This window comes from Neovison vison, chromosome 6, assembly GCF_020171115.1.
Source record: "Neovison vison isolate M4711 chromosome 6, ASM_NN_V1, whole genome shotgun sequence".
Taxonomy (NCBI): domain Eukaryota; kingdom Metazoa; phylum Chordata; class Mammalia; order Carnivora; family Mustelidae; genus Neogale; species Neogale vison.
In genome coordinates, this window is record NC_058096.1 from 164,742,255 (window position 1) to 164,768,579 (window position 26,325).

The 26,325-nt window shown below is 40.7% G+C and overlaps 1 protein-coding gene across 2 annotated transcripts in view; it reads right to left on the minus strand.

Annotated features, from left to right (window-relative positions):
• The window catches only part of TXNRD3 (thioredoxin reductase 3), a 90,434-nt gene extending 68,463 nt beyond the window's left edge, over positions 1-21,971 (minus strand). The window contains exons 1-5 of one of the 2 annotated variants that reach the window (XR_006385088.1): positions 21,609-21,824; positions 8,233-8,293; positions 7,037-7,146; positions 5,313-5,417; positions 5,034-5,106 (exon numbers count right to left, since the gene is read on the minus strand). Coding sequence is in view for 1 of the 2 variants with exons in the window: in XM_044252866.1 (XP_044108801.1) it covers positions 5,034-5,106; positions 5,313-5,417; positions 7,037-7,146; positions 8,233-8,293; positions 21,609-21,767 (508 nt within the window). In the remaining variant the exon portion in view is untranslated. Of the gene's footprint in view, positions 1-5,033; positions 5,107-5,312; positions 5,418-7,036; positions 7,147-8,232; positions 8,294-21,608 lie in introns of both variants that reach the window. The other variant, XM_044252866.1, reaches the window with a different exon arrangement.
• Positions 21,972-26,325: the final 4,354 nt, after the last annotated feature.

Below are 26,325 nucleotides of genomic sequence, written 5' to 3' on the forward strand. Positions count from 1 at the left end.
AGGAGTGCAATTGCAGGGTCATAGGGAAGCTCTATTTTTAATTTCTTGAGGAATCTCCACACTGTTCTCCAAAGAGGCTGCACCAACTTGCATTCCCACCAACAGTGTAAGAGGGTTCCCCTTTCTCCACATCCTCTCCAACACATGTTGTTTCCTGTTTTGTTAATTTTGGCCATTCTAACTGGTGTAAGGTGATATCTCAATGTGGTTTTAATTTGAATCTCCCTGAGGACTAATGATGATGAGCATTTTTTTATGTGTCTGATAGCCATTTGTATGTCTTGATTGGAGAAGTGTCTGTTCATATCTTCTGCCCATATTTTGATGTGTTTGTCTGTTTCGTGTGGGTTGAGTTGAGGAGTTCATTATAGATCCTGGATATCAACCTTTTGTCTGTACTGTCATTTGCAAATATCTTCTCCCATTCCGTGGGTTGCCTCTTTGTTTTTTTGACTGTTTCCTTTGCTGTGCAGAAGCTTTTGATTTTGATGAAGTCCCAGAAGTTTATTTTCGCTTTTGTTTCCTTTGCCTTTGGAGACGTATCTTGAAAGAAGTTGCTGTGGCTGATATCAAAGAGATTACTGCCTATGTTCTCCTCTAAGATTCTGATAGATTCCTGTCTCACGCTGAGGTCTTTTATCCATTTTGAGTTGATCTTTGTCTACGGTGTAAGAGAATGGTCGAGTTTCATTCTTCTACACATAGCTGTCCAGTTTTCCCAGCACCATTTATTGAAGAGACTGTCTTTTTTCCACTGTATATTTTTTCCTGTTTTGTCGAAGATTAATTGACCATAGACTTGAGGGTCCATATCAGGGCTCTCTACTCTGTTCCACTGGTCTATGTGTCTGTTTTTATGCCAGTACCATGCTGTCTTGGTGATCACAGCTTTGTAATAAAGCTTGAAATCAGGTAAGGTGATGCCGCCAGCTTTATTTTTGTTTTTCAACATTTCCTTAGCGATTCGGGGTCTCTTCTGATTCCATACAAATTTTAGGATTATTTGCTCCAGCTCTTTGAAGAATGCCGGTGGAACTTTGATCGGAATGGCATTAAAAGTATAGATTGCTCTAGGCAGTATAGACATTTTAACAATGTTTATTCTTCCGATCCAAGAGCATGGAATGGTCTTCCATCTTTTTGTGTCTTCTTCAATTTCTTTCATGAGTGTTCTATAGTTCCTCAAGTACAGATTCTTTACCTCTTTAGTTAGGTTTATTCCCAGGTATCTTATGGTTCTTGGTGCTATAGTAAATGGAATCGATTCTCTAATTTCCCTTTCTGTATTTTCATTGTTAGTGTATAAGAAAGCCACTGATTTCTGCACATTGACTTTGTATCCTGCCACGCTGCTGAATTGCTGTATGAGTTCTAGTAGTTTGGGGGTGGAGTCTTTTGGGTTTTCCATATAAAGAATCATGTCATCTGCGAAGAGAGAGAGTTTGACTTCTTCATTACCAATTTGGATACCTTTTATTTCTCTCTGTTGTCTGATTGCTGTTGCTAGGACTTCTAATACTATGTTGAACAAGAGTGGTGAAAGTGGGCATCCTTGTCTTGTTCCTGATCTCAATGGGAAGGCTGCAAGCTTTTTCCCATTGAGGATGATATTTGCTGTGGGTCTTTCATAGATAGACTTGATGAAGTTCAGGAGTTCTATGTTGATAGCCGTTAGCTCTGTTGCAGAAGGTCCATCCTCTGTATTTTTCTTCTGTTGGGCATTCCTCCTCCTAGTCATTTTGGTGGGAGAAGACTGAACAGATGTAGCTGGATGTATCAACTCTGGTGCAGTCAAGGTGCACCTATATAGCCATCCAAGCCTTGCTCAAAAAAATTGAAAAATCCAGAACACACCAGCTGTCTCTACACCTTAAAGAACTGGAGGATCAACAACAAATCAAACCAACTCCACACATAAGAAGGGATATCATCAAGATTAGAGCTGAGATCAATGAGGGAGAAACCAGAGATACAGTAGAACGTATCAATGAAACTAGAAGCTGGTTTTTTGAAAGAATCAATAAGATCGATAAGCCACTGGCTACACTAATCCGAAAGAAAAGAGAGAAAGCCCAAATTCATAAAATTATGAATGAAAAGGGAGAGATCACAACTAATGCCAAGGAAGTAGAAACAATCATCAGAAGTTATTACGAACAGTTATATGCCAATAAGCTTAGCAACCTAGATGAAATGGATGCATTCCTGGAAAAATATAAACTACCAAAATTGAACCAGGAAGAAATCGACAACCTGAATAGACCGATATCTAATAACGAGATTGAAGCAGTGATCAAAAACCTCCCAAAAAACAAGAGCCCAGGACCTGACGGATTCCCTGGGGAATTCTACCAAACCTTCAAAGAAGAAATAACACCTATTCTCCTGAAGCTGTTTCAAAAAATTGAAGCAGAAGGAAAACTTCCAGACTCTTTCTATGAAGCCAGCATTACCCTGATCCCCAAACCAGGCAAGGACCATACCAAAAAGGAGAATTTCAGACCAATATCACTGATGAATATGGATGCTAAGATTCTCAACAAGATCCTAGCCAACAGGATCCAACAGCACATTAAAAAGATTATCCACCATGATCAGGTGGGATTCATCCCTGGGCTACAAGGATGGTTCAACATTGGCAAATCAATCAATGTGATACAACAAATTAATATGAGAAGAGAGAAGAACCACATGGTCCTCTCAATTGATGCAGAAAAAGCATTTGACAAAATCCAACATCTGTTCTTGATTAAAATGCTTCAAAGTATAGGGATAGAGGGAACATTCCTGAACTTCATCAAATCTATCTATGAAAGACCCACAGCAAATATCATCCTCAATGGGAAAAAGCTTGCAGCCTTCCCATTGAGATCAGGAACAAGACAAGGATGCCCACTTTCACCACTCTTGTTCAACATAGTATTAGAAGTCCTAGCAACAGCAATCAGACAACAGAGAGAAATAAAAGGTATCCAAATTGGTAATGAAGAAGTCAAACTCTCTCTCTTCGCAGATGACATGATTCTTTATATGGAAAACCCAAAAGACTCCACCCCCAAACTACTAGAACTCATACAGCAATTCAGCAGCGTGGCAGGATACAAAGTCAATGTGCAGAAATCAGTGGCTTTCTTATACACTAACAAGGAAAATACAGAAAGGGAAATTAGAGAATCGATTCCATTTACTATAGCACCAAGAACCATAAGATACCTGGGAATAAACCTAACTAAAGAGGTAAAGAATCTGTACTTGAGGAACTATAGAACACTCATGAAAGAAATTGAAGAAGACACAAAAAGATGGAAGACCATTCCATGCTCTTGGATCGGAAGAATAAACATTGTTAAAATGTCTATACTGCCTAGAGCAATCTATACTTTTAATGCCATTCCGATCAAAGTTCCACCGGCATTCTTCAAAGAGCTGGAGCAAATAATCCTAAAATTTGTATGGAATCAGAAGAGACCCTGAATCGCTAAGGAAATGTTGAAAAACAAAAATAAAGCTGGCGGCATCACCTTACCTGATTTCAAGCTTTATTACAAAGCTGTGATCACCAAGACAGCATGGTACTGGCATAAAAACAGACACATAGACCAGTGGAACAGAGTAGAGAGCCCTGATATGGACCCTCAAGTCTATGGTCAATTAATCTTCGACAAAACAGGAAAAAATATACAGTGGAAAAAAGACAGTCTCTTCAATAAATGGTGCTGGGAAAACTGGACAGCTATGTGTAGAAGAATGAAACTCGACCATTCTCTTACACCGAACACAAAGATCAACTCAAAATGGATAAAAGACCTGGAACACTTCCTGATCTCCGTCTCAGAGAGAAGCCTCAGTCTGGGTGCAGAAGCTGAATAAATTCCCCCTTTGACGCTGGCAGTGCAGGTTCCAAGTTAAAGACCCTGGGGGCGCAGGATCTTTTGCTCGTCCCCAAAGCCAAGGCAGTGGTGGCTGTCTGGGAGCTCCTGACCGCCAGAGAGGTTCCAAGCAGCGATCGTACACTGAGATTTTGCCGCTGGCCCGTGCTGGGAGCGCCTGGCTTGCGCGCACCTCTTTTCAGAGGCGGCTGTGGGTCGGGCGCACGTCTGGGGCACTGAGAACGGGGCACTGGTCCGTAAGCCGCAGGCTGGGCTTTTGCGCACCTCTGCCGGGGGAAGAGTTTCGCGCGCGTGGCTTAGACTTTGAAACAATGGCGCAGGTCAAGAAGCGCCCCCGGGCCTTAGAAACCCAGGAGAGCTAGAGGGACGTGCGCCCGCATCTCAAGCTTTGTGGTAGGGCTAGCGCATTCTGCAGACCGGCGCAGCTCCCATCCCCTCACAGGAGCCGGAACCCCCGGGCTCTGGGGCGCGCTGGCGGCTTAGGGACCAGGAGCCGGTTTCTCCGCCGCACTCTCTCTGCCTCCGTGCCGGGGAGGCCCTCTGGGACCAGGGACTTAAGCCCCTGTCCCTAGCCGCCCCGATTCCCACAATTTGCCCCCGCGATCCTTTGCTCTTTTGGAGTGCTTTCAACCAGTCTCGAAGTTAATGCTGGTCCCCAGACGCAGGGCACTCTCGCTCGTATCGGGGTATTACTTTCGCACCGGTCGCCTCTGGTGGCTCCCTCCCCCTTTGGTTTATCTTCTGATATCAGTCCGCTGTTCCCATTCCGCTTTACCTGCTCACTGGCGTCTTCTGCCCCTGTAGAGATCCAGACGTGTATAATTCTGATCTCAGGCTGATTTCATGGGTGATCGGAGTTCTTTGGTAGGTAAACAGCTCACTTTGGGGTACCAGCTGAAAAGACGCCTCTTCCTAGTACCCCGCCATCTTGTCCCCCCCCCCTATTATATTGTCTTTCCACCAGTTAACCATGCAACCTTAGGTCCGTTACTTAACCTCACCAGGACTTGCTTTCCTCACCTATGGAACAGGCTAGTTACTCCTCTTGAGATTAGTTGTGAGGATTAACAAGATTGAAGAAAGCCAAAGACAGCTGTAAAGAGCAGAAAACTACAAGAGTCACAACAAAGAAACACTGCTTACCCCATGATGTGCCCTGAGGCGTCGGGACCACAAAGTCTAGCACCATAACTTTCTTTCCCAAGATGGCGGCTTCCTATTAAAAAAACTACATATAAACATCTTGTCATTTTCCTGATAACCCCCCAATTTTTCTCTCCCTGAGAGGAAAAGATTGTGGAAGAACACAGTTTTTTCTCTTTATTAATACAACTAAAGCTTGGACCATAACAACAAAGTAGCTGAAAAAGTGCTTATGACAATCACCAGGAAAATTATCTCTGGGTTTCGTTATGTTCATACCTGAGCACACGCAAGGCCACCAGAACCTCCCCCAATGACAATGAGGTCATACTCATATGCTGAATCTTCCTGAAGGAGCTTCTGTAATAAACCACTCTGATGCGCCTATGGATCAAAGGAGAGAGGAAAGCAAGATCTGTTTTAAATCTGTTCTTTTGTACCCTACATCGAATCCATATGCACAGCTTTTCTAAAACTCTTAGAAACAGTCACTAATTCATCTAAGTTGAAACTGTAAATTTATCTGGATAGTATTTAAATAGGGTCCCACTAGATAGAACATATGCTAAGTACATACATTTTTTATCATTATCACCTTGTGGCTACATGTGTATCTAATGACCCACAGATCACAACTTTATGTAAGGCAAGGTCATCTTCCTTGGTCTAATCATCAAAGTATCACAATTAAGTAAAATAGCCAAGTACCATTTTTCAAGATCCTCTATCTTTCATTGACCTGTACCAGGCTTTATTTTGCAAACAATTCTTAAGCCTTCTTAGCAGGACATGCACATCAAATTTTTACATAGTTTCTCATAAATTGACCTAAATTCTGCAGCATCCTGGTAAACTTTCTGTAGAACACAGACTTTTGCTTCTTCTTTCAGCAACAGTCACAAGGCTAGCTCTTCACCATAGTCTCCTGCTCACTTGTCCCTCCCTTCTGATCGGAACTAGCTGAGGCAAGCTGGGACAATCAAGGCATGATATAGCAATAGTTTTTGTTGTGTGAAGGCGGGTGTTCCAGCCCCTGAGGCTGGCTTTAGAAACACCACATGGCACCAGCTCATCCTGGGAAGCACATGAGAAGTGCTGTATCACTGTAGGACTTGGCACATGGCACATGGCCCCAGATGGATGCCTGCCAGTGGAGGTTTCTGGCACATTCTAAAAGGGACTCCTTTGGTCTCCTTACTATTAGGTGCCCTTAGGAAAATACATCTCCTAAGCATCTTCCATGCAGCATGAAATAGAATGGATAATTCTGCATCTCCAGATCTTGCCCAAGTTAGGAATGGCAAGACCAGCACTTCCCAAGGTGTTTCGGGGCCTCTCATTATGCTACACACCACCACGTGAGCTGAGTGTAGCTTCTGGGACTAATGAAGCAGGCTGTTAATAGGTAACAATGCTGATCATAGATTAACATAAATCCACACAATCTAGTTTCCCAAGAAAATGTCATTTTAAGTTAAAGTCTCAAATATAAGTATTTAATCACTGACTACTACTATTTACAAACATGCATAAAAAATACAAGGGAACACAATTTTAATAAAAGGAAGTCATTATAAAACAAGGACCTAGCTTAAGAAGAAACATCAATTTTATCTATCAGGACTTTCAAGATGATCTGATAACCATCTTCTATGCTTTTCCACTTCACAACTTCCAAAAGACAAATGAACAGACTCCCTTTTTTAAAAAAAAAATTATTTATTTATTTTAAAGAGAGAGAGAAAGAGAGCACACAAGCGGAGGGATCAGCAGGCAGAGGGAGAAGGAGAAGCAGGCTCTCCATGGAGCAGGAAGCCTAATGCAGGTCTCGACCTCAGAACCCTCGGATTAAAACCTGAGCAGAAGGCAGATGCTCAGCCGCCTGAGTCACCCAGGTGCCCCATGAATAGACTCCTTTTTAAAAGCCATTTTCTCTCCTTTTAGATAGATTTAAAAACAAACTTTGAACAAATAGCATTAAAAACATTTAATACCATTATTACCTGGAAAGTTCGATCGCATCCACCCATGTGCACTTTATTCACAAAAATATTGGGCACGGTTCTCTGATTAGTGATCTCTGAAAGCACTTCTTGGACATTGGCCCCATCATCTGAAGAATAAAAACTTCAATATATAAGAACATTGAAAGGGTTCCAAACTTTTGGGGGTTGAACAGAAGTGTTACAACACCAGACGCTCCCATGTACACACCCATAAAATGTCAGTACTTATATATTTACATATTATATAACTTCATGAAATGATGACTCAAGAAGGGGAAACGCCTGTTTTCAAAGGAAGCCTTAAAGAATGAAGACAAATCTACAAAGCCTTAAAGAATGAAGACAAATCTACAAATTCATTTAAAACAAACCCTTCTAAATTAGGTCTTGAACTATCATTCAATGGCCTTGCTGGGACAAATAAATAAAAATCCTCTTTAGAGAGCAAATATTAGGATAAAATCTGATTCGAATGTCATAACTCAGAAAATTCTTCCTACAATTACATGTGAAAAATCTTTATGATCCATGGTCCAAAATGTCTCCTCCAGCCCTGAAAATAAAACAAGGCCACGACTACTTACTTACATACACTCTATGCGGTATACACTGTAGAATAGTCTCAAAGATTCAGGAACACATCACTTGTTCAGGAGACATGGCTAAAAGGAGTTGGTGAAGTCTAATGAAGGCAGAGCTCAAACTCTTTCCTGTTCACCACCCGGTTTTCCACCCTTGCAGATCCCAAGTGTGGGTAAAATGCTTAGTTAATATTAGATGCATGCACACATGCATGACAAGAATTAAAAATATAAGGCTGAAATATTAATGTGTTCCCCTCATGTGTAATACAATCAGGAAATCCGAGCAGTTTCTTTTCATTTATTACAGCTTAATCTATTTTGCCAGGGAGTTAGCAGATGCATATGAAACGCCTGAAATACTTCAACCTTAGCACTTTATAAATCTTCTTCCTGCTCCCACCCCTCAAATATGAAAAGTATATAAATAAATAAATAATCTACACCAAATTATTTGCCAAATAGAGTTCCATTTTCTGCATGGTTGAATGTAGACAAAAACAGCTCACCTAACCCAAAGAGACAAGAGAAAATTGAATTGAACAAAGCAAATGGGAAGTAGTCATTCTTGTTGACATTTATTACAAAGAATACACTACCCATTCTACTTACCGACTTGATCAAGTTCCAAGATGTTACATTCAACTCCCAAAGAAGAAAACAGATCTTTAACCTGGAACACAAATTTACCTGAGTTTACTCTCCCAAAGATTCAACAGAGTTTGAAATATGTGCATGAGGGTGTCCAAAGCAAATGTCCAGTTCTCTAAATTGCAGCCAAAGTAGTATTTTAAGGTCCACTTTTCACCATTATTTAACAACTTTCAGTGCCCTCAGCCCTCAAGATAAAGCCCAGATGTTTCACTTCCAAGATGGAGACACTAGGAGCTTGGCAGATTGGCTCCCTGGTGAAACACCATAACTCGTGAAAATTACTTAAAAAGAACAACCACCACCATTTAAAATCTCTGGGAATTGTCCAAAGGGTGCACAACAAGTGAAACATTTAGTCAGTAAGATCTGGTAGATGTCAATGAGAACAGACAGAGTCTGTTCCTGCTCCTCCTCCTCTGCCCTAGGTCAGTTTGATAGAAGCTCCATTTCCAGTGAGTATGGACAAGAAAAAGAGGTTCCTTATTCCTTAAAATCACTGTTACCAGAAAGGGCAAGCCACCAGCATTTCTGTCTCCCCACAGCTCTGAGTGGCGAAGGCTACATTCTTGGAGAGCGTGGCTAACAACACGGGGGCTCCTTTCCTCACTTCCTCCACACAACCCCCACTCATAGAGCAAAGGCTCTACCCCAGGCTGAGACTATTACAGGGCAAGGTTTCAGAACGGAAGAGGTTAAGCCCAAAAGACCAGAAGTTACAGTCCCCACCCAAAACCCTGCTCATAAAGTAGGGTTGTCACTGATTCTTGCCCAGGGAAAGAAGTAAGCCATAAGATCAGAGAGCTCCAAAGCTCTATCCAAAAGAAATGACCTTATTTGAAACAGACCATGTGGAAGGCAAATCTAAAGGTAATGGACATTTTGGTGGTAAGCAACAAAGAGAAGGCTGGTAGTTTCATTAGAGTAACAGGCTAAGCTGCAAGCCAGACAATTTTCCAAAGGAAACTGGCACTGAGATTGTTAAGAACAGTTCCTCTAGGGTCAGAATAAGCCACAAACATGCCTCAGAAACTGCCCCTGAACGGAGCCCAGATTTAAATGGACAAGAGTGTGGAACAATTTACACCCCAGGACATTGTCAAGAACAACAGAGCAACCAGCCTGCAATTGGGGGGCCTAACATCTGGGTATGATCCCGACAAGAGAGAAAACATAACGCAAACTAGGTGATGGGGACTAAGGAGGGCAATTGTTGGGATGAGCACTGAGTGCTGTACGAACTGTTGAATCAGATAGAGAGAAAGGATCAGGAGGAAGCCTGGAACAAACAGCTTAGATCCCACGAAAGCAGAATTAGGGAAATAAATGATGCCATGAAGCGTTCCAACGTCAGAATTATTGGAATTCCTGAAGGGGAGGAGAAAGAAAGAAGTCTAGAAGATATCGTGGAACAAGTCCTTCATGAAAATTTTCCGAATCTCGCGAATGAAACCAGCATTCATGTACTAGAGGCTGAACGGTCTCCACCCAAGATTATACACTCCAAAAAAACATCACGACACCTGATAGTCAAATTGAGAAATTATAATTGTAGGTATAATCTCTTGAAAGCCGCCAGGGCAAAGAGGCTCCTTACTTACAGAGGGAAGCCCATCAGAATAACGTCAGACCTGTCCACAGAGACCTGGCAAGCCAGAAGAGGCTGGCAAGATATATTCAGGGCACTAAATGAGAAGAACATGCAGCCAAGAATACTTTATCCAGCAAGACTGACATTCAAAATGGATGGAGAGATAAAGAGTTTCCAAGACTGGCAAGACTTAAAAGACTATGCAACCACCAAGCCGACACTGCAGGAAATATTAAGGGGGGTTCTATAAAAGAGGAAAAATCCCAAGAATAGCATTGAACAGAAATATAGAGACATTATACTTCATACCTGAAACTAAGAAACACTGTACGTTAACTGGAGTTAAAATGAAAACTTAATTTAAAAAAAAGAAAAAAAAAACATTACACAGTCCACCAGAGCCCTGCTAAAATCTCTGTCATTCCAGGGTGACTGTGCACACATCTATGAGGGCACACTCTGAGAAGTGACATCACAGGCTCCCATCTTTTGGTGGAAATAAACTTCCCTAAAATAATCCCACCAACTTACTATAGAGAAATAAACAAGTAAACAAAACAAGCCAGAGAGGGAGGAGTCAGTAACTGGAGCTGCTACACAATCCCACCTGAAATGTTCAGGTTCCTATCAAAAACACTACAAGGCATTGAAAGAAACCGGATAGTGAATCCATAGACAGGAAGAAAAGCAAACAAGAGAAACAGCCTGATACACAAAGCAGCCATTACAAATATGTTCAAAGAATTAAATAAAATTATGCTTAGAGAGATGAAGAAAGGTAATAGAAATTATTTTTAAAAATCAAATGGAAAGTATAGAGTTGGAAAGCACAATAAAATGAAAAGTTCATTCCAGTGCTTCAACAGTAGATTTAAACTGGCAGAAGAAAGAATTAGCACACTTGAGGAGGGATCAATGCAGACTGATTGTGCAACCTCACACCACAGAGAAAGAAGATTAAGGAAAAATGGAGAGTCTTAGAGAAGCATGAGACACTACTAAGCACACCAACCTATAAGGTGAGAAAAAGGAAAAAGAATAAAGAAGAAGAAAATTTTTTAAAGAAATGTCCAAAATGTCCCAAATTTGATGAAAAGCAGTAATCTACATGTCTGAGAAGCTCAAAAATCTCAAAGTAAGATAACTTAATCGAAGCTCTGGAAACTGGTCCAAGATCTACAACAATAAAGTGTATGCCCAATGATGAAAATGCCACATTAAACTTGGTGGAAAATCCTGTAGCATCCTTAACGGCCCTTACCTCACCTATTTCTTGATGCTCCAAGGTATAGTAAGAGCTTTGCAGCAGTCTGGGCCCCAGTTGCCTTCCAGAAAATGCAGAGAGACCAAATTTGCAATGTTCTAAACTCAGGGCTGCCTAAGGGATTTGTCTCTATGATGCCTAACACAGACTACACAGACAGTCAAAGTGGCTGGGGAGCTTCCTAAGCTTCCTAAGCTAAAAGAAGCCACGAGAAGCAGAGTGCATGGCTTGTGAAAACTGAAAATGGGCTTCTAAAAGGTAGACCCCTGGGGGCAAGAAACTACAGGCAGAAGAATACAACAGAACAGCTAAGGTCCCAAGAAGAAGCAGAGGAGAGATTCTTAAGGAATTTACCCCACTTTAAAACAGTCCTGTATACAGGAAAACTGAGCCCATGTATGAAAAGCACATACAAATCCAGGGGTGACAAATGCCCAGAAAAGGCCTAGGAAGAACTTAAGCCTTCATGCTGCACTGATGAGAGAAGTTCTTCCCCAGCAGGAAGTCAATCTGCAAAGACTATGAGAGGCAGCTGTTGTATATGCTGAACTTTCAACAAAAGATCATATACATACAAACAGAAGAACATTTATACATATTATATTTTTCACAGGAAAAAATAAATCTCCAAAACATCCTGAACAAATACAGCCTTCCGATTTACTAGACAAAGACCTCAAAACAACTATTTTAAATACACTCAAAGAGTAAAGTACAAAGAGCTAACAGAAATCAGGAAAATGACGTAGGAAACAAAATAAGATTGTCAGCCAAAAAGCAGGAATAACCACAAAGGAACTCTAAAACTGAAAAATACAATAACTAAATTGAAAAATTCTCTAGAGCAGTTGAATGGAAAACTCCCCCAACAGAAAAAGGAACCAGTGAATTTAAAGACAGGGAATTTGAAATTACTGAGTCTGAGGCACAAGAAGAAAAAAGAATGAAGAAAAATGAACATAGAATAGCAGCTTTGAGGAACATCACAAAGTAGAACAATATATACAATATGGGAGTTCAAGAAGAAAGGATCATAAAGCTTATTTGAAGAAATCATGACCAAAAACTCCCCAATTTGAGGAAAGATATGAATAAACAAACATAAGAAGCTCAAAGAATGCCAAGAAGGAAAAACCCAAAGAGACTCACACCAAGACACATTGTAACCAAACTGCTAAAAAACAAAGACAAGGAGATAATACTAAAAGCAGCAAGAAAAAAGTAACTTATCAAGTACAAGGAATTCGTTTAAAATTATCCATGGATTTTTCAGTCAAAATCTTGCAGTCCGGAGGCAGAGGGATGAAATCTTTAAAGTGTTAAAAGGAAAAAACTATCAGGACACCAAGGTGGCCCAGTCGGTTAAGGGTCTGCCTTCAGCTCTGGTCATGATCCAGAGTCCTGGGATTGGGTCCCGGGCCTGCTTTTCCCTCTCCCGCTGGATACTCCCCCTACTTGTGTGCTCGCTCCTCTCTCTCTCTCAAATATATAAAATCTTTAAAAAAAGAAAAAAACTGGGGTGCCTGGGTGGCTCAGTGGGTTAAAGCCTCTGCCTTCGGCTCAGGTCATGATCTCAGGGTCCTGGGATTGAGCCCCACATCGGGCTCTCTGCTCAGCGGGGAGCCTGCTTCCTCCTCTCTCTCTGCCTGCCTCTCTGCCTACTTGTGATCTCTGTCAAATAAATAAATAAAATTTAAAAAAAAAAGAAAAGAAAAAAATTATCAACCAGGAATTCTATATCTGGCAAAACAAACAAACAAACAAAACAAGTAAACAAAAAAAGGTCCTTCAAATATGAGGGAGAAATTAAGACTTTCCCAGACAAACAAAAGTTGAGGGAGTATAAATACTAGAGCTGTCTTACAAGAAATGCTATAGGAACTTCTTCAAGTTGAAATGAAAAAATGCGATACAGGCTTTGAATTCCTTTGAATTTGAAAATGCAAAGTTCCTCAGTAAGAGTAAATATATGGACAAACATACAAATAAGTATTATTATAATTTTAGCTCATAATTTATTTTCTTACTCTTTTATAAGATTTAAAAAAACAATAGCCTAAAAATAACTACAAATCTTTGATAATGGGTGCACAACATATAAAGATATAATCTGTGAGACAATGTGAAAAGCAGAACTATAAAGGAGCAGAGTTTTTATAAGTGATGGAAGTTAAATTTTTTTTTTTTTGACAGAGAGAGATCACAAGTAGGCGGAGAGGCAGGCAGAGAGAGAGAGGAGGAAGCAGGCTCCCCGCTGAGCAGAGAGCCCATTGCGGGACTCGATCCCAGGACCCCGAGATCATGACCTGAGCCGAAGGCAGCGGCTTAACCCACTGAGCCACCCAGGCACCCCGGAAGTTAAATTGTTTTTGGAAACAATTTAATTTTGAAATTTTGTTATTTTTAAATGTTTAAATTCAAAACAAATGTTCCAAAAGTTTTAATTTTTAATTATTTAATTGCAATTAAATATTAAGTGTTAATTAAATTATTTAAATTGTGTTGATTTTGTTTCCTACAACTTTGCTGAATTTATGAAGTTTTTTGGGGTACAATCATTAGGCTTTTGTACATATATATTATATGTATAATTATTTAACTTTAGTTAAATAGTAATTAAATTATTTAAATCGTGTTGATTTTGTTTCCTACAACTTTGATGAATTTATGACCAGTTTTTTTTGGTACAATCATTAGGGTTTTATACATATTATATTACAGGTAAAATTTATTAAATATTAATTAAAGTATTTAATTTTAATTTAATTCTAAATTTTTAAATTTGAAACAAATGTTTCAAAATGTTAAATTTGAAACAAATAATACCTTCAGGATGTTATATGTAATCCCCATGGTAACCACAAAAATATCTAGTAAATACACATAAAAGGACAGGGGAAGGATCACTAAAAAAATAAACACAAAAGAAGACTGTAAGGAAGAAAATGATGGACAAAAAACTATGGTATCCACAAAACAAAATTGCAAAAGTCCTTCCCTTGGGTTCCTGGGTGGCTCAGTCAGCTGAGGGTTTGCCTTTGGCTCAGGTCATGATCCCAGGGTCCTGAGACTGAATCCCACATGGGGTTCCCTGCTCAGCAGGGAGTCTGCGTCTCCCTCTGCCCCCAACCCTGCTCATGCTCCCTCTCTCTCTCAAAAAAAATAAATAAAATCTTTAAAAAAAAAAAAGTCCTTCCCTAACAGTAATTACTTTAAGTATAAGTGGATTAAAGTCTCCAATCAAAAGGCAATAGACTGGCAGAATGGATAAAAGGACAGGATCATGATATTTAGAAGAGACTCATTTCAGAGCTAAGGATACACATTAATTGAAAGTGAAAGGATAGAAAAAGATATTCCATGGATATAGTAAAAGAGAGAAGGGATGGCTCTACTGATATAAGACAAACTTTAAATCAAAACTGTTACAAGAGACTAAAAGGCTAGTATATAATGATAAAGGAGTTAATATACCAAGATGCTATAACAATTATAAAATATACCTACCAAACATCAAAGCTTCAAATATACAATGCAAACACTAAACAAGCTGAAGACAGAAATGGACAAATTACAATTATAAGAGTCTTCAATATTTCACTTTCAAAACTGAATAGAACAACCAGATGAAAGATCGATAAGGAACCAGAGGACTGAAAGACCACTGCAGACCAAATGGACTTCATAGACAGATTACAAAACACTCTATCCAAGGTAAGCAAAATACAAATATCAAGTACACATGAAACACTCTCATGACAGACTAAACAAGTCTCTTTTTTTAATAATTTTTTTTATTTTTTATAAACATATATTTTTATCCCCAGAGGAGACTAAACAAGTCTTAATTTAAAAAATGAAATCATACAAAGTATCTTTTTCGATCACAGTAGAATGAAACTAAAAACCAACAGCAGAAAGAAAACTGGGAAATCCAAAAGTATGTGCAAATTAAACAACACACTCTTAAACAATTGGTCAATAAAGAAGTCACAAGGGAAATCAGAGAATATCTTGACAAAGGAAAATAAATCATACTAACCAAACATACCAAAATTTGTGGAATGCAGTGAAAGTAGCAATTAAAGAACAATATATCACTATCAATGCTTATATTTAAAAAGAGAAAAGATCTTAAGTCAATAACCTAACTTCACACCTTAAGGAACTAGAAAGAGCATATAACTAAACTCAAAGCTAGCAAAGGGAGCAAATGACAAAAACATTAGACAGAGATAAAACAGGGTATAGAAAACAATGGAGAAAAAAACAAAACACTTAGAGTTACTTCTTTGAGAAGATACACAAAATTGACATAATTTTAGCTATACTAGGAAAAAACAGAGAAGACTCAAAGAGCTAACATCAGAATTGAAAGAGGGACCATTATTAATGTTTTTACAGAAAGAAAAGGATTATGAGAGTACTATGAACAACTGTACACTAACAAATTAGATCATCTAGATGAAATTTATAAATTCCTAGAAACACCACAATGTACTAAGACTTGAATCATGAGTAAATGAATAGTAAATGTGAATAGACCTGTAACTAGTAAGGAGACTGAATCTATAATAAAAAGCCTCCCAACAAATAAAAGCCCAGTTCTAGAATAGCTTCACTGGTGAATTCTACCAAACATATAAAGAATAAACACCAATCCTCCTCAAACTCTTCTGAAAAATTGAAAAGGATACACTTCTAAACTCACCCTGTAAGGCTACCATTATCCTAATGCCAAAGACAGACAAAGAAACTATAAGAAAACTACAGACCAACCACAGACCTTGATGAATATTAACACAAAAATCCTCAACAAAATACTAGCAATACAAATTCAACAGCATATTTAAAAGACTATACAACATGACCAATGGGATTTATTTCTAAAATATAAGGATGGTTCAACATACAAACCCAGATCAATGTAATATATGACATTAAAAGAATGAGGGGAAAAAAACAAGATCATCTCAATGAATGGAGATAAAGCATTTAAGAAAATTCAACATTTTTTCATAATAAAAACACTCAAAAAACCAAGAATAAAAGAAAACTACTCAACATACAGAAGACCATATATGAAAAGCCCACAGATAACATCATAATTGACGGTGAAAGACTGAAAGCATTTCCTAGAAGACTAGGAACAAAACAAGTATGCCCACTTTCACCATTTCTATTCAACACAGTATTGGAAATCCTAGTCAGAGAAATAAGACAAGAAAAGAAATAAAAGGCATCAAAATTGGAAAAGAAGTAAAACTTTCTCTGTTCACTGACTATATCTGATATGTGTAAAACTCTAATGATTGTACAAAAAAAAACTGTTCATAAATTCATCAAAGTTATAGGATACAAAATCAACACCAAAAAAATCAGTTGCTTTTCTATATATTAACAATGAACAACTAAAAGAGAAATGAAGAAAAAATTCCACTTAAATAGCATAAAGCAGCATACTGAGGAATAAACTTAGGAAGGATGCAAAGACATGTACACTGAAAACTACATGTTACTGAAAGAATTAAAGACACCAATAAATGGAATGAAAGCCCATGTTCATGGACTAGAAGACTTCATATTGGTAATACTACCCAAAGTGATCTACAGATTTATGTAATCTCTATCAAAACCCCCAAAACAAATTTTACAAATGCACACAGATATTATCCATTAACAAATGGCTAATGAGGACATGAAAAGATACTCAACATCACTAGCCATCAGGGAAATGCAAATCAAAACCATAATGAGATACAACTTTGTGCCCATTAGGATAACTATTATCAAAACAAAAACAGAAATTAATAAGTGTTGGTAAGGATCTGGAGAAATTGGAAACTTTGTGCACTGTTTTTGGAAAAGTGACATGGTGTGACCACTATGGAAAACAGTGTGGTGATTCCTCAAAAAATAAAAAATAGAACTACCTTATATGTGATCTAGCAATTCCCACCTTTGGATATATATCCAAAGGAATTCAAAGGAGGAACTCAAAGACATATTTGTACACCCATGTTCACAGCAGCAACATTCACAATGGCCAAAAGGTGGAAGGGACCCAAATATCCATCAATGAATGAACTGACAAACAGCATGTGGTAAATACACACACACACACAATGCAATATTATTTAGGAAAGAAATTCTGACACAGGAAACAACATGGATGAACTCCGAGGACACTGCTCAGTGAATTAAGCGAGTCACACATGATTCCACTTATATGAGGCAATGAGATTAGTCAAATTCATAGAGACAGAAAGCAGAATGTAGTTTCCAAGTTTTGATGGGAGGGGTAATAAAGAACTCAGCTTGGGAAGATGAAAGATACATGGCAGGAATGGTTTCACAACAATGGTTAAAATAGTCAAGCTTATGTTATATATATTTTACTACCCCCAAAAAAGCTAAAAACAGATGTGTAAAATCTTAACACAGAAACATATGAATTCAGGGCTGGGGAAACACGGCTCAAAGTTAACATGGGGAAGGGGTTTAAAATATCAGGGCATTTTCTCCACTGTAGTCTGGGCCATCATCTTGTATCTGACTTGAACAGTAGCCTCCTGACTAGTCTAGCAGCTTCCACACTTAGTCTAATTTTCCCACCACTGACAGATTTCAAATCACAGACTTTTCCCTCCTCTTCTCAAAAGTCTGAGATGGCTCTGCCTACATCATTAAGTCCACACTTACCAAGGAGCATTTTAAGGTCTCATCAATATCACTTAGAAAGTAAATTTACAGCCATTTTTCAACTTATGCTCTTGATTTCTATCATATCCCTTCGTCCAGCCACACTGTTTTCATTTTATCATCTCCTAGTTTGGCTTATACTAATTCCTTAGCTAGATGCTCTTTCTTACCTACAGATATCCAAAGTATCCCTCAAGGAACAGCTTAAATAGTTACCCTGAAGATTTTCTGATCCCTATAGAATCAATTGTCTTTGTCTCTCATTTCCACAGCCCTTGTTTTTTTTACAGGTACCTCCTACAGGATAGGACAGCTACTTGATTACTGCTCACTGGACTGTGAGTTCTTGGAAAGAAAGACCACAGTTTATTCTCTCATGTCCCAAACACTGGGCCCCCATAATGCTTGCTGAATGATATTAGTAGCCCAATCAAGGAACAAGTCTCTCTGCTGGACTCTGTGCGGGTAAGGACAGATGTGGGATATGGCATCCAGTCTGGGGTGATACATTTCAAAGGTTCATAGTCAATAACACAATCAAATGAGTGAAATGTCATCTGTACAGATAAATGATATGAGTACATAAAGAAAGTGGGCTGCTTAGCCAGACAAGAAAAACACTCAGGGAAAATTCTAAAAGATCTGTCATCCAAGTGAACAGACTCTTAATTCTATGCACTGGAGCAACATGCAACTCCAAAACTCAGTATATCTTTCAGGGAGACAAATTTTGCCTCAATTTTTAAAAAGATTCTTACAATCAGAGCTGTCCAATTATGTAATGGGACTGAAACTAGTGGCCACATTATTGAAGTGTTGACAAGCACAGGGTGGAGAATCAATTGTCCTAAGATTTTCTGCATCAGCAAAGGTTTGACACAAGACCATTTATTAGTTCAACACACATTAAATGCTTGACACTGTTCTAGTCCCCAGTGATATAGCAATAGACAGGCACAGTTCTGATCTCTTGGCCCTTTTTTAAGCTCCAAATAACAACTTAAAAACAAAACTAAACAGGGGTGCCTGGGTGGCTCAGTGGGTTAAGCCTCTGCCTTCAGCTCAGGTCATGGTCTCAGGGTCCTGGGATCAAGCCCCACATTAAGCTCTCTGCTCAGCAGGGAGCCTGCTTCCCCCTCTCTCTGCCTGCCTCTCTGCCTACTTGTGATCTCTCTCTCTCTCTCTCTCTCTCTGTCATATAAATAAATAAAATCTATTAAAAAAAAGGCAATGCTTAGAAACAGACCAGTATATATATAAGAACCAGATGAATGATGGGTGAGCATTCAAAGTAGCACAGAAAGGATGGATTCTCTAACAAATGAAGCAGGGATAACTGATAAGTTATAAAGAAAAAAAAAAACTAGATCCCTGCTCAGCATCAAGTACAGGTGGAATAAAGAAGATGAGTGTGAAAAGCACACTCTAAAACTTCCAGGACCTAAAATAGGAGAGTATCTTTATGCCATCAGAGTAGAAACAGGTTTCTTAAATGTGACATAAGCATGAATCGCCAAAGGAAAAAAAAAGTGACAGATTCAACTACAACTACATTAAACTTGGCAAATTTCAGTTAGCTAAAAGATCCTATAATCAGAGTGAAAAGAAAAGTCAAATCTGGCACATTTCCAACATATATATCCAAAGGATTAGTATCCAAAATATACAAAGAACACCTACAAAACAGTACAAAAATAAAAACATAATAGAGAAATAAGCAAAAGCTGTGACCATTTCATAGAAGAGGAAACCCAAATGACCCATAATCACAGAGAAAGATGTTCGGCTTCCTCAGGGAAATGCAAAATTAAACTACCATTTCATAACTGCCAGAATGGCCATAATTAAATTTATCAATTATTGGCAAGCAAGTAGAGCAAGGGTACCTGTTATACACTACCAGTGGGGGAGCCAACTGGTATAATCACTTAGAAAAACATCTTGGCATCACTGAGGTAAGGTAGAAATCATTTCAGCTTCAAAATATCTACTCTAAGTGTTACACACATGCACTAGAAGATATGTGCAAGCAAAGGCATGCAAGAACAAAACACTAGACACAGCACAATCAATAAACCATGGTATGATTCATCCTAGGGATTACAGATATGAAAATTAACAAACCACAGCTACAGATACTAACATGCATGAATCTTGAAAACACAACTGTTGAGGAAAAATACCTATGAATGATAAAGTACCAAAACAAGCCATAAGGAACAAAATCTCATTTGAGGATATACATGTATTTGGCCAAACTGTAGAAAGGCAAGGAATTTTGGATAGTGGTTAGCCCTGGGTGTGGGGGGGAGTATGTAACATGAATATTAATAAAGGGAAACCTCACTAAATGTAGTTGAGAGATTTAGCAGGGATAGCTCTCCTGCTGTACCAATCTCTCCAATTGCAAACACAACAAGGAAGAGAAGTACCCTTCCCAGATACTACTTTACTACCCCAGCAGAAAGAATAACTTTCTTCTGCCCAGGGAAAAGGCCAGCCAATGAGAGACTGTCACAACACAGCCAGTGAAAAGTGTTATGCTTGGAACTCCCAGTTTACTCCAATGGACGTTTTGTTTATAAAGCCTCCCAGCACCACCTACCCCTCTTCCTTTTAAAAGAGCATCCCTCCCCTCTGTTCAGTGGACTTGCCTATGGTTTCATGGTAGCTTGCTTGTTTGTCCTGGATTGTAATTCTTTGCTATTCCTGAATAAACCCATTTTTGCTGGTGAGATAACTAGCAATTTTGCTTTTTAAGGTTAGCAGTAATCAGGCAGAGATATCCAAGGTTCCCAAAATATTAGTGTTTTATTATTTTTTAAGATGTATATGCATAATATACATGTTTTCTGAAACAATATACAAGGCAATGTAAACTTGAAAATAAATCTGAAAAACATAGCCTATAATCTGACAAACTTAACCTAATAGTTTATGGATTTTGCATATTCCATTTATTATTATTTCAAGTTTTTGATAATGTATAGTTCAAAGTATTGAAAGTCCCTATCATACAGATGGGTCTATCCTCCAAAGGTTCGTTTCTAAGTCGGTTATTTTTTCCACTAAGAACAAATGTGCCCACCAAAATAATGCTGTATTCCCAGGTAGTCCCCCCAAAGCTAAGGTAGTGTGCAAGACAGCTGAAATTACCCATCACCTGGTACCATGCTCTCACCCTTCATTATGTTCATTTTAAAAGATGTAGAAACCAGGGCTACGTGGGGTTCTGTAACCTGGTCAAGGTCACGTGGTTAAGAAGTGGGATCTGAATCCAGCTTTTGTCTACTCCCAAATGGTGGCCTCTCCTCACACCACTCTTTCACCATGCAAAAACTCTTAGAAATCCCTTTTATCTCTCCAAATAAACTCTTAATAAAGAAGCCAACGTCGGGCTAACAGCCAGAAAAGACAGGACCGGAGGTTAAAGCCCCAGGCCGAGTACCCAGAATAAGTATGCTGAGCCTAGCAGATGGGCAACGTGGCCTCCCCACCAAGGGTGCCAAAGGCGGCACGCCACGGGGCCCGGTCCTCGTTCCGTGTCACCACTACCCCCGCGCCCAGGTCCTGAGTCCCGGCCGCCGAGCTCTCAAGCGGCCTCCGGGTTCGCGTCCGAGGGCTGAACTTGCGGCACTCGGGCTCCAGGGTCGCGGGAGAGATAAGTCCCCAGAACTCTGGAAGACCCCTCTTCCCCCAAGCCCCCACAGCCCCTGCCACCAGTTTGCCGCGACCCCTGCCCGGCAGGCCCCGCCCTCGCCCCGCCCTCGCCCCGCCTACCCGCGCGCTGTGCGGGCAGTAACTCTTGCTGAAGATCATCACTCGGTTGCCCTCGATGAGGCCCATGAGGCGGCGCCGCAGCTCCTCGCGGGCCTCGAAGAACGAGCGGCCGGTCCCAGGGGACGACAGGCGGGCCCGGCGCCCTGGCGGCGAAGACATGGGCACGCCGCGGACGCTGCCCAGGCGGCGGTTGGGGACCGCGCCCACTTTCACCGACCCCGGCGACGTCGGCGCCCGCGGCGGCGGTGGTGGCGGTGGCTGCGCCAGGGCGGCGGTGTCGCTCCCGGCCTTGCCGGGCCAGTTCAAGGACTGAAAGGCGGGCGGTGGCGCCGGGAGTGGGCCTGGGAAGGGGGAACCGCGAACACCACCCAGGCCCGGCACCTGCCACTAAGCCAGCCAGACGGTGGATCGCGCCGCCCCGCCCCCCGGCGCCGCCCCGCCCCCCGGCGCCGCCCCGCCCCCCGGCGCCGCCCCGCCCCCCGGCGCCGCCCCGCCCCCCGGCGCCGCCCCGCCCCCCGGCGCCGCCCCGCCCCCCCGGCGCCGCCCCGCCCCCCGGCGCCGCCCCGCCCCCCGCGCCGCCCCGCCCCCCGCGCCGCCCCGCCCCCCGCGCCGCCCCGCCCCCCGGCGCCGCCCCGCCCCCCCGGCGCCGCCCCGCCCCGCCCCCCGCATGCAAATTAGGCCTTTCCGGGCCAGCAGTGTTTGTGGGGAGTAGTCAGTCCTTCACAAAGAGTTGAAGTGGACCTAAAGCCTCATTATCCGTTTAGTGTGCACATCCTCCGATTGCCCAGTCTCCGTTGCGTGGCCCTGGTTGCCCCCTGTGAAGTACTTTCCATGCCTCGTAATCTCCACTAGCCTCCTGAAACCGTCTTAAAAGCAGACATACCTCAATGAGGAGAGATGTTTCAATCTTATGAAAAGAGTGAATAAATAAAAGTCATCTTTAGGAAAGATGGTTATTTATTTTTTTTACTTTAAGATTCCATTTTAGGGGCGCCTGGGTGGCTCAGTGGGTTAAAGCCTCTGCCTTCGGCTCAGGTCATGATCCCAGGATTCTGGGATGGAGCCCCACATCGGGCTCTCTGCTTAGCAGGGAGCCTGCTTCCTCTTCCCTCTCTCTCTGCCTGCCTCTCTGCCTACTTGTGATCTCTGTCAAATAAAATAAATAAAATTTTTAAAAAAGATTCCATTTTAATTCCAGTTAGTCAGCATACAGTGTTCATTAGTTCCAGGTGTACAATATTCAACACTTCCATATATCCGCAAGTATTTATCACCTGTTTTACCCATCCCCCCCCCACACACACACACCTCCAGACTGGGAGACCTCGGTTTGTTCTCTGTAGTTAGGAGCTTGTTTCTTCGTTTGTTTCTTTTTTTTCCTTGTTCATTTGTTTCTTAAATTCCACATACGAGTGAAATCATATATTTGTCTTTCTCTGGTTTATTTCTCTTAGCGTATCCTCTGGTTCCATCCATATTGCTGCAAATGGCAAGATTTCATACTTTTTATGGATGAATAATATTCCATTGTATATGTGTATATCTCACATCTTCTTTATCCATTCATCAATTGATGGACACTTGGGCAGCTTCCGTATCTTGGCTATTGTAAATAATGCTGCTATAAAGGGTGCATGTATCCCTTTAAATTAGTGTTTTCATATTCTTTGGGCAAATACCCAATAGTGTGATTGCTGGATGATAAGGTAGTTCTATTTTTTGAGAAACCCCCATACCAGTTCCCCATTCAACCCACAGTTCACAAAGGTTTCTTTTTCTCCACATCCTCACCAACACCTGTTGTTTCCTCTGTTGTTGATTTTAGCCATTCTGACAGGTGTGAGGTGATAGCTCATTGTGGTTTTGATCTATATTTCCCTGATGATAAGTGATGATGAGCATCTTTTCATGTGTCTGTTGGCCAAGATTTTTTAAGTTTATGTCCCACAACTAAATGAAAATACTACATTTCCTATCGCAGCACAAGTTTTTTTTAAAGATATTTATTTATTTAGAGAGAGAGCGTGTGCTGGGGGGCAGGGGGAGGCAGAAGGAGAAGGAGAGAAAGAATCTCAGGCAGACTCTTCACAGAGTGCGGAGCCCCGCAAAGGCTCCACCTCACAACCCTGAGATCATGACCTCAGCCGAAATCAAGAGCTGGATGCTCAGTCAATTCATTGAGCCATCCGGGTGCCCTACAACATAGTTTTAAGGCAAGTTTCCTAGTTTGGTGCCCCACAGTGCCTACCACACAGAATTCTGGAGGCACCTCTATACCAGAACAGGAATCCTGTATTTATCATTTGGGTAGGGGGGGATCTCAGGGATGACTTGGTCACCATGTCCTGTAACCCCTTGCACTGCAATGAATGAATGAAACCCCAACAAAGAGAAAGGCCCAATTCCAAACCCAGCAGGCTGACCTGGTCAGATGTCATCTCCAGGCTCTGTCTCAGGTTCACTGTGCTTCAGCCACATTGGCTTTCTCCCTATACCTTGAATATGTCAAACGCATTCCTGCCTTAGGGTCTTTGCATTTTCTGCTACCTTAGCCTAGAATGTTCTCTCCTCTCAGCCAGGCTAGCTCCTTCTTGTCAACAGATTCTTGGCTTAAATGGTGCCTTCACACAGAACTTTTGCTGTCCATCGAGAGTGCAATAGCCCTCTGTCTCCATCACACCGTACGCATTCCAGTTCTTTCGTGACACATTTATTGCTATTTGTGATTATCTTTTATAGTTACAACCAGTAAACCATACTCATTTATTGCCTGTGTCCCCTCACCTGTCAGCACCACCAAAATGTAAGCTCCAGTGAGGGAAGGACCTCACTCTAGCTCATGGCTCTATTCCCAGAGTCCATCTCTGTTCTTTGCTTGTAGTAGGCACACATGAATGAATGAGTGAATCAAGCATGTCACAAATTGCCAGTGCATATATTACCATAATTTGCAGCCCCACTTGTCCCCATGTAATGGGTTGGGCCTCAAATCCTTTTCCTTCCTACCCTAGTCATCCAGAGAACCCTAAATCAGGGAGGTAGGGTATAGACCATGCCTTTCAGAAATTGCCACTCCTCCTGCCCAGGAGCTGTGTAGCTAGCTATCTCATGCCTTTACTCCACAAGAATCTATTGAACATATAAGGCTGTGTTCTGTGTCAGGGAATAAGGAAATGGATGGCAGTGTCTGTCTTCATAGTAGAACTTTTCAGGGAGAGATGTCAAAAAGAAGGGGCACAAATGGGGAAGTCGTTGTAAAGAGAGGAATATACGTAAGCTGAATTTGGTGAACTGAAGAGTAGTTTTCCCATGCAATGGGTTGTAAAAGGATCCAGACAGGGGAGGCAGCCCGACTGACCCACCCAAGCAGGGCACAGCCCAGGCAATTTGAGGAAATTCTGGAAGATCCACAAATGGGCAGAGCTGAGGTGAAAATTAATGCTGATGAAATAAGCAGGGACCAGATGGCTAAGACCTTATTGCCTTACTGCTCAAAGACTCTCTGGGAAGAAAAGGAAACAAAGACAATGACTTCAGGCAGGAAACAGCCGGCTGCCCTGTCAGCGTGAGCAAAGTTTATGAAGTGTGGAGTGTAAAAATTAATAAAAGGGAAGCCTCACTAGAATAGAGCAAGGAAGCCAGTAGGGGGAGCTCTCATGCCCTACCATGGATAGTCCACTGCAGCCTCAACGGGAAAAGAGGTTAACACGCATGTTCAAAATACTTTAGCCACCACTTCACTATCCCAGCAGAAGAAAGGTTTTTTTTCCTGTCCCAGCAACAGCCCAGCCAATGAGAGGCTGTCACAGCTCAGCCATTGAAAAACCACCAGCTTCGGCTCTTTCCTTTTGTTCTAAGGACTTGCCAATGGTTTTGTCTGTAGCTTTTTTATCCCAAATTGCAATTCTCTGCTACTCCCAAATAAGACCTTTATTGCTGGTAACATGCTGGCAGTTATATTTTTAAGATTAACAAGAGAAAATGAGGAAGAAAGAAAACACCAAGAGGGATGTCCCTTTCTTCGTCCTATTAAAGGTAAATTATTTGTGCCTTCTCTCTTTACCTCTTAATCAACTTTGCCATAGTGTTGTCTATTTTATTATCTTTTTCAAAGAAAGTTTTAAATTTTATAAATTAAATTCACTTGTGTCAACTTATTAATTTATATTTTTACCTTTGTTTTATAGGAGTTCATTTTTTCATTTTTTCCTATTCCTTGTACATTTAATTCATTTACTTCTCTCTTGTTTCCTTTTTTAAAAAAAATAACTTAGCTAAAATAATACACACTTTTTTCTCCAAAAAAACTCAAGCAACACATAAATGTAGAAAGGGTAAAATAAAAATACAGGATAATAATCATACCAAAGTATAGTAAAAAAAAAAAAATTATTTGTGATTGATGACCATCATTCCAAATGCCTCCCTAAATACTAAACAGAAGTATAGAGAGAGACATAATTTTCAAATGTATGGTCATGCTAATTTTAAAGTAAAATACAAACAAGAATTGATGAAAAAAGCTAAAATGATACTGTAGGAATTATTTTTTCAGATTTTTCCAGTTTTTTTTTTCCAGAGATGGTATTAGTTTCTCAAAGATCTCTTTAAAGAAGAGTGATCATGAATGATGAGATAGAGGTCATTAATTTTTAACAAATTCCTACTTTCAACTGTATGTTTTTACTTGCTGGTAAGAAAAATGAAGAAATGAGAG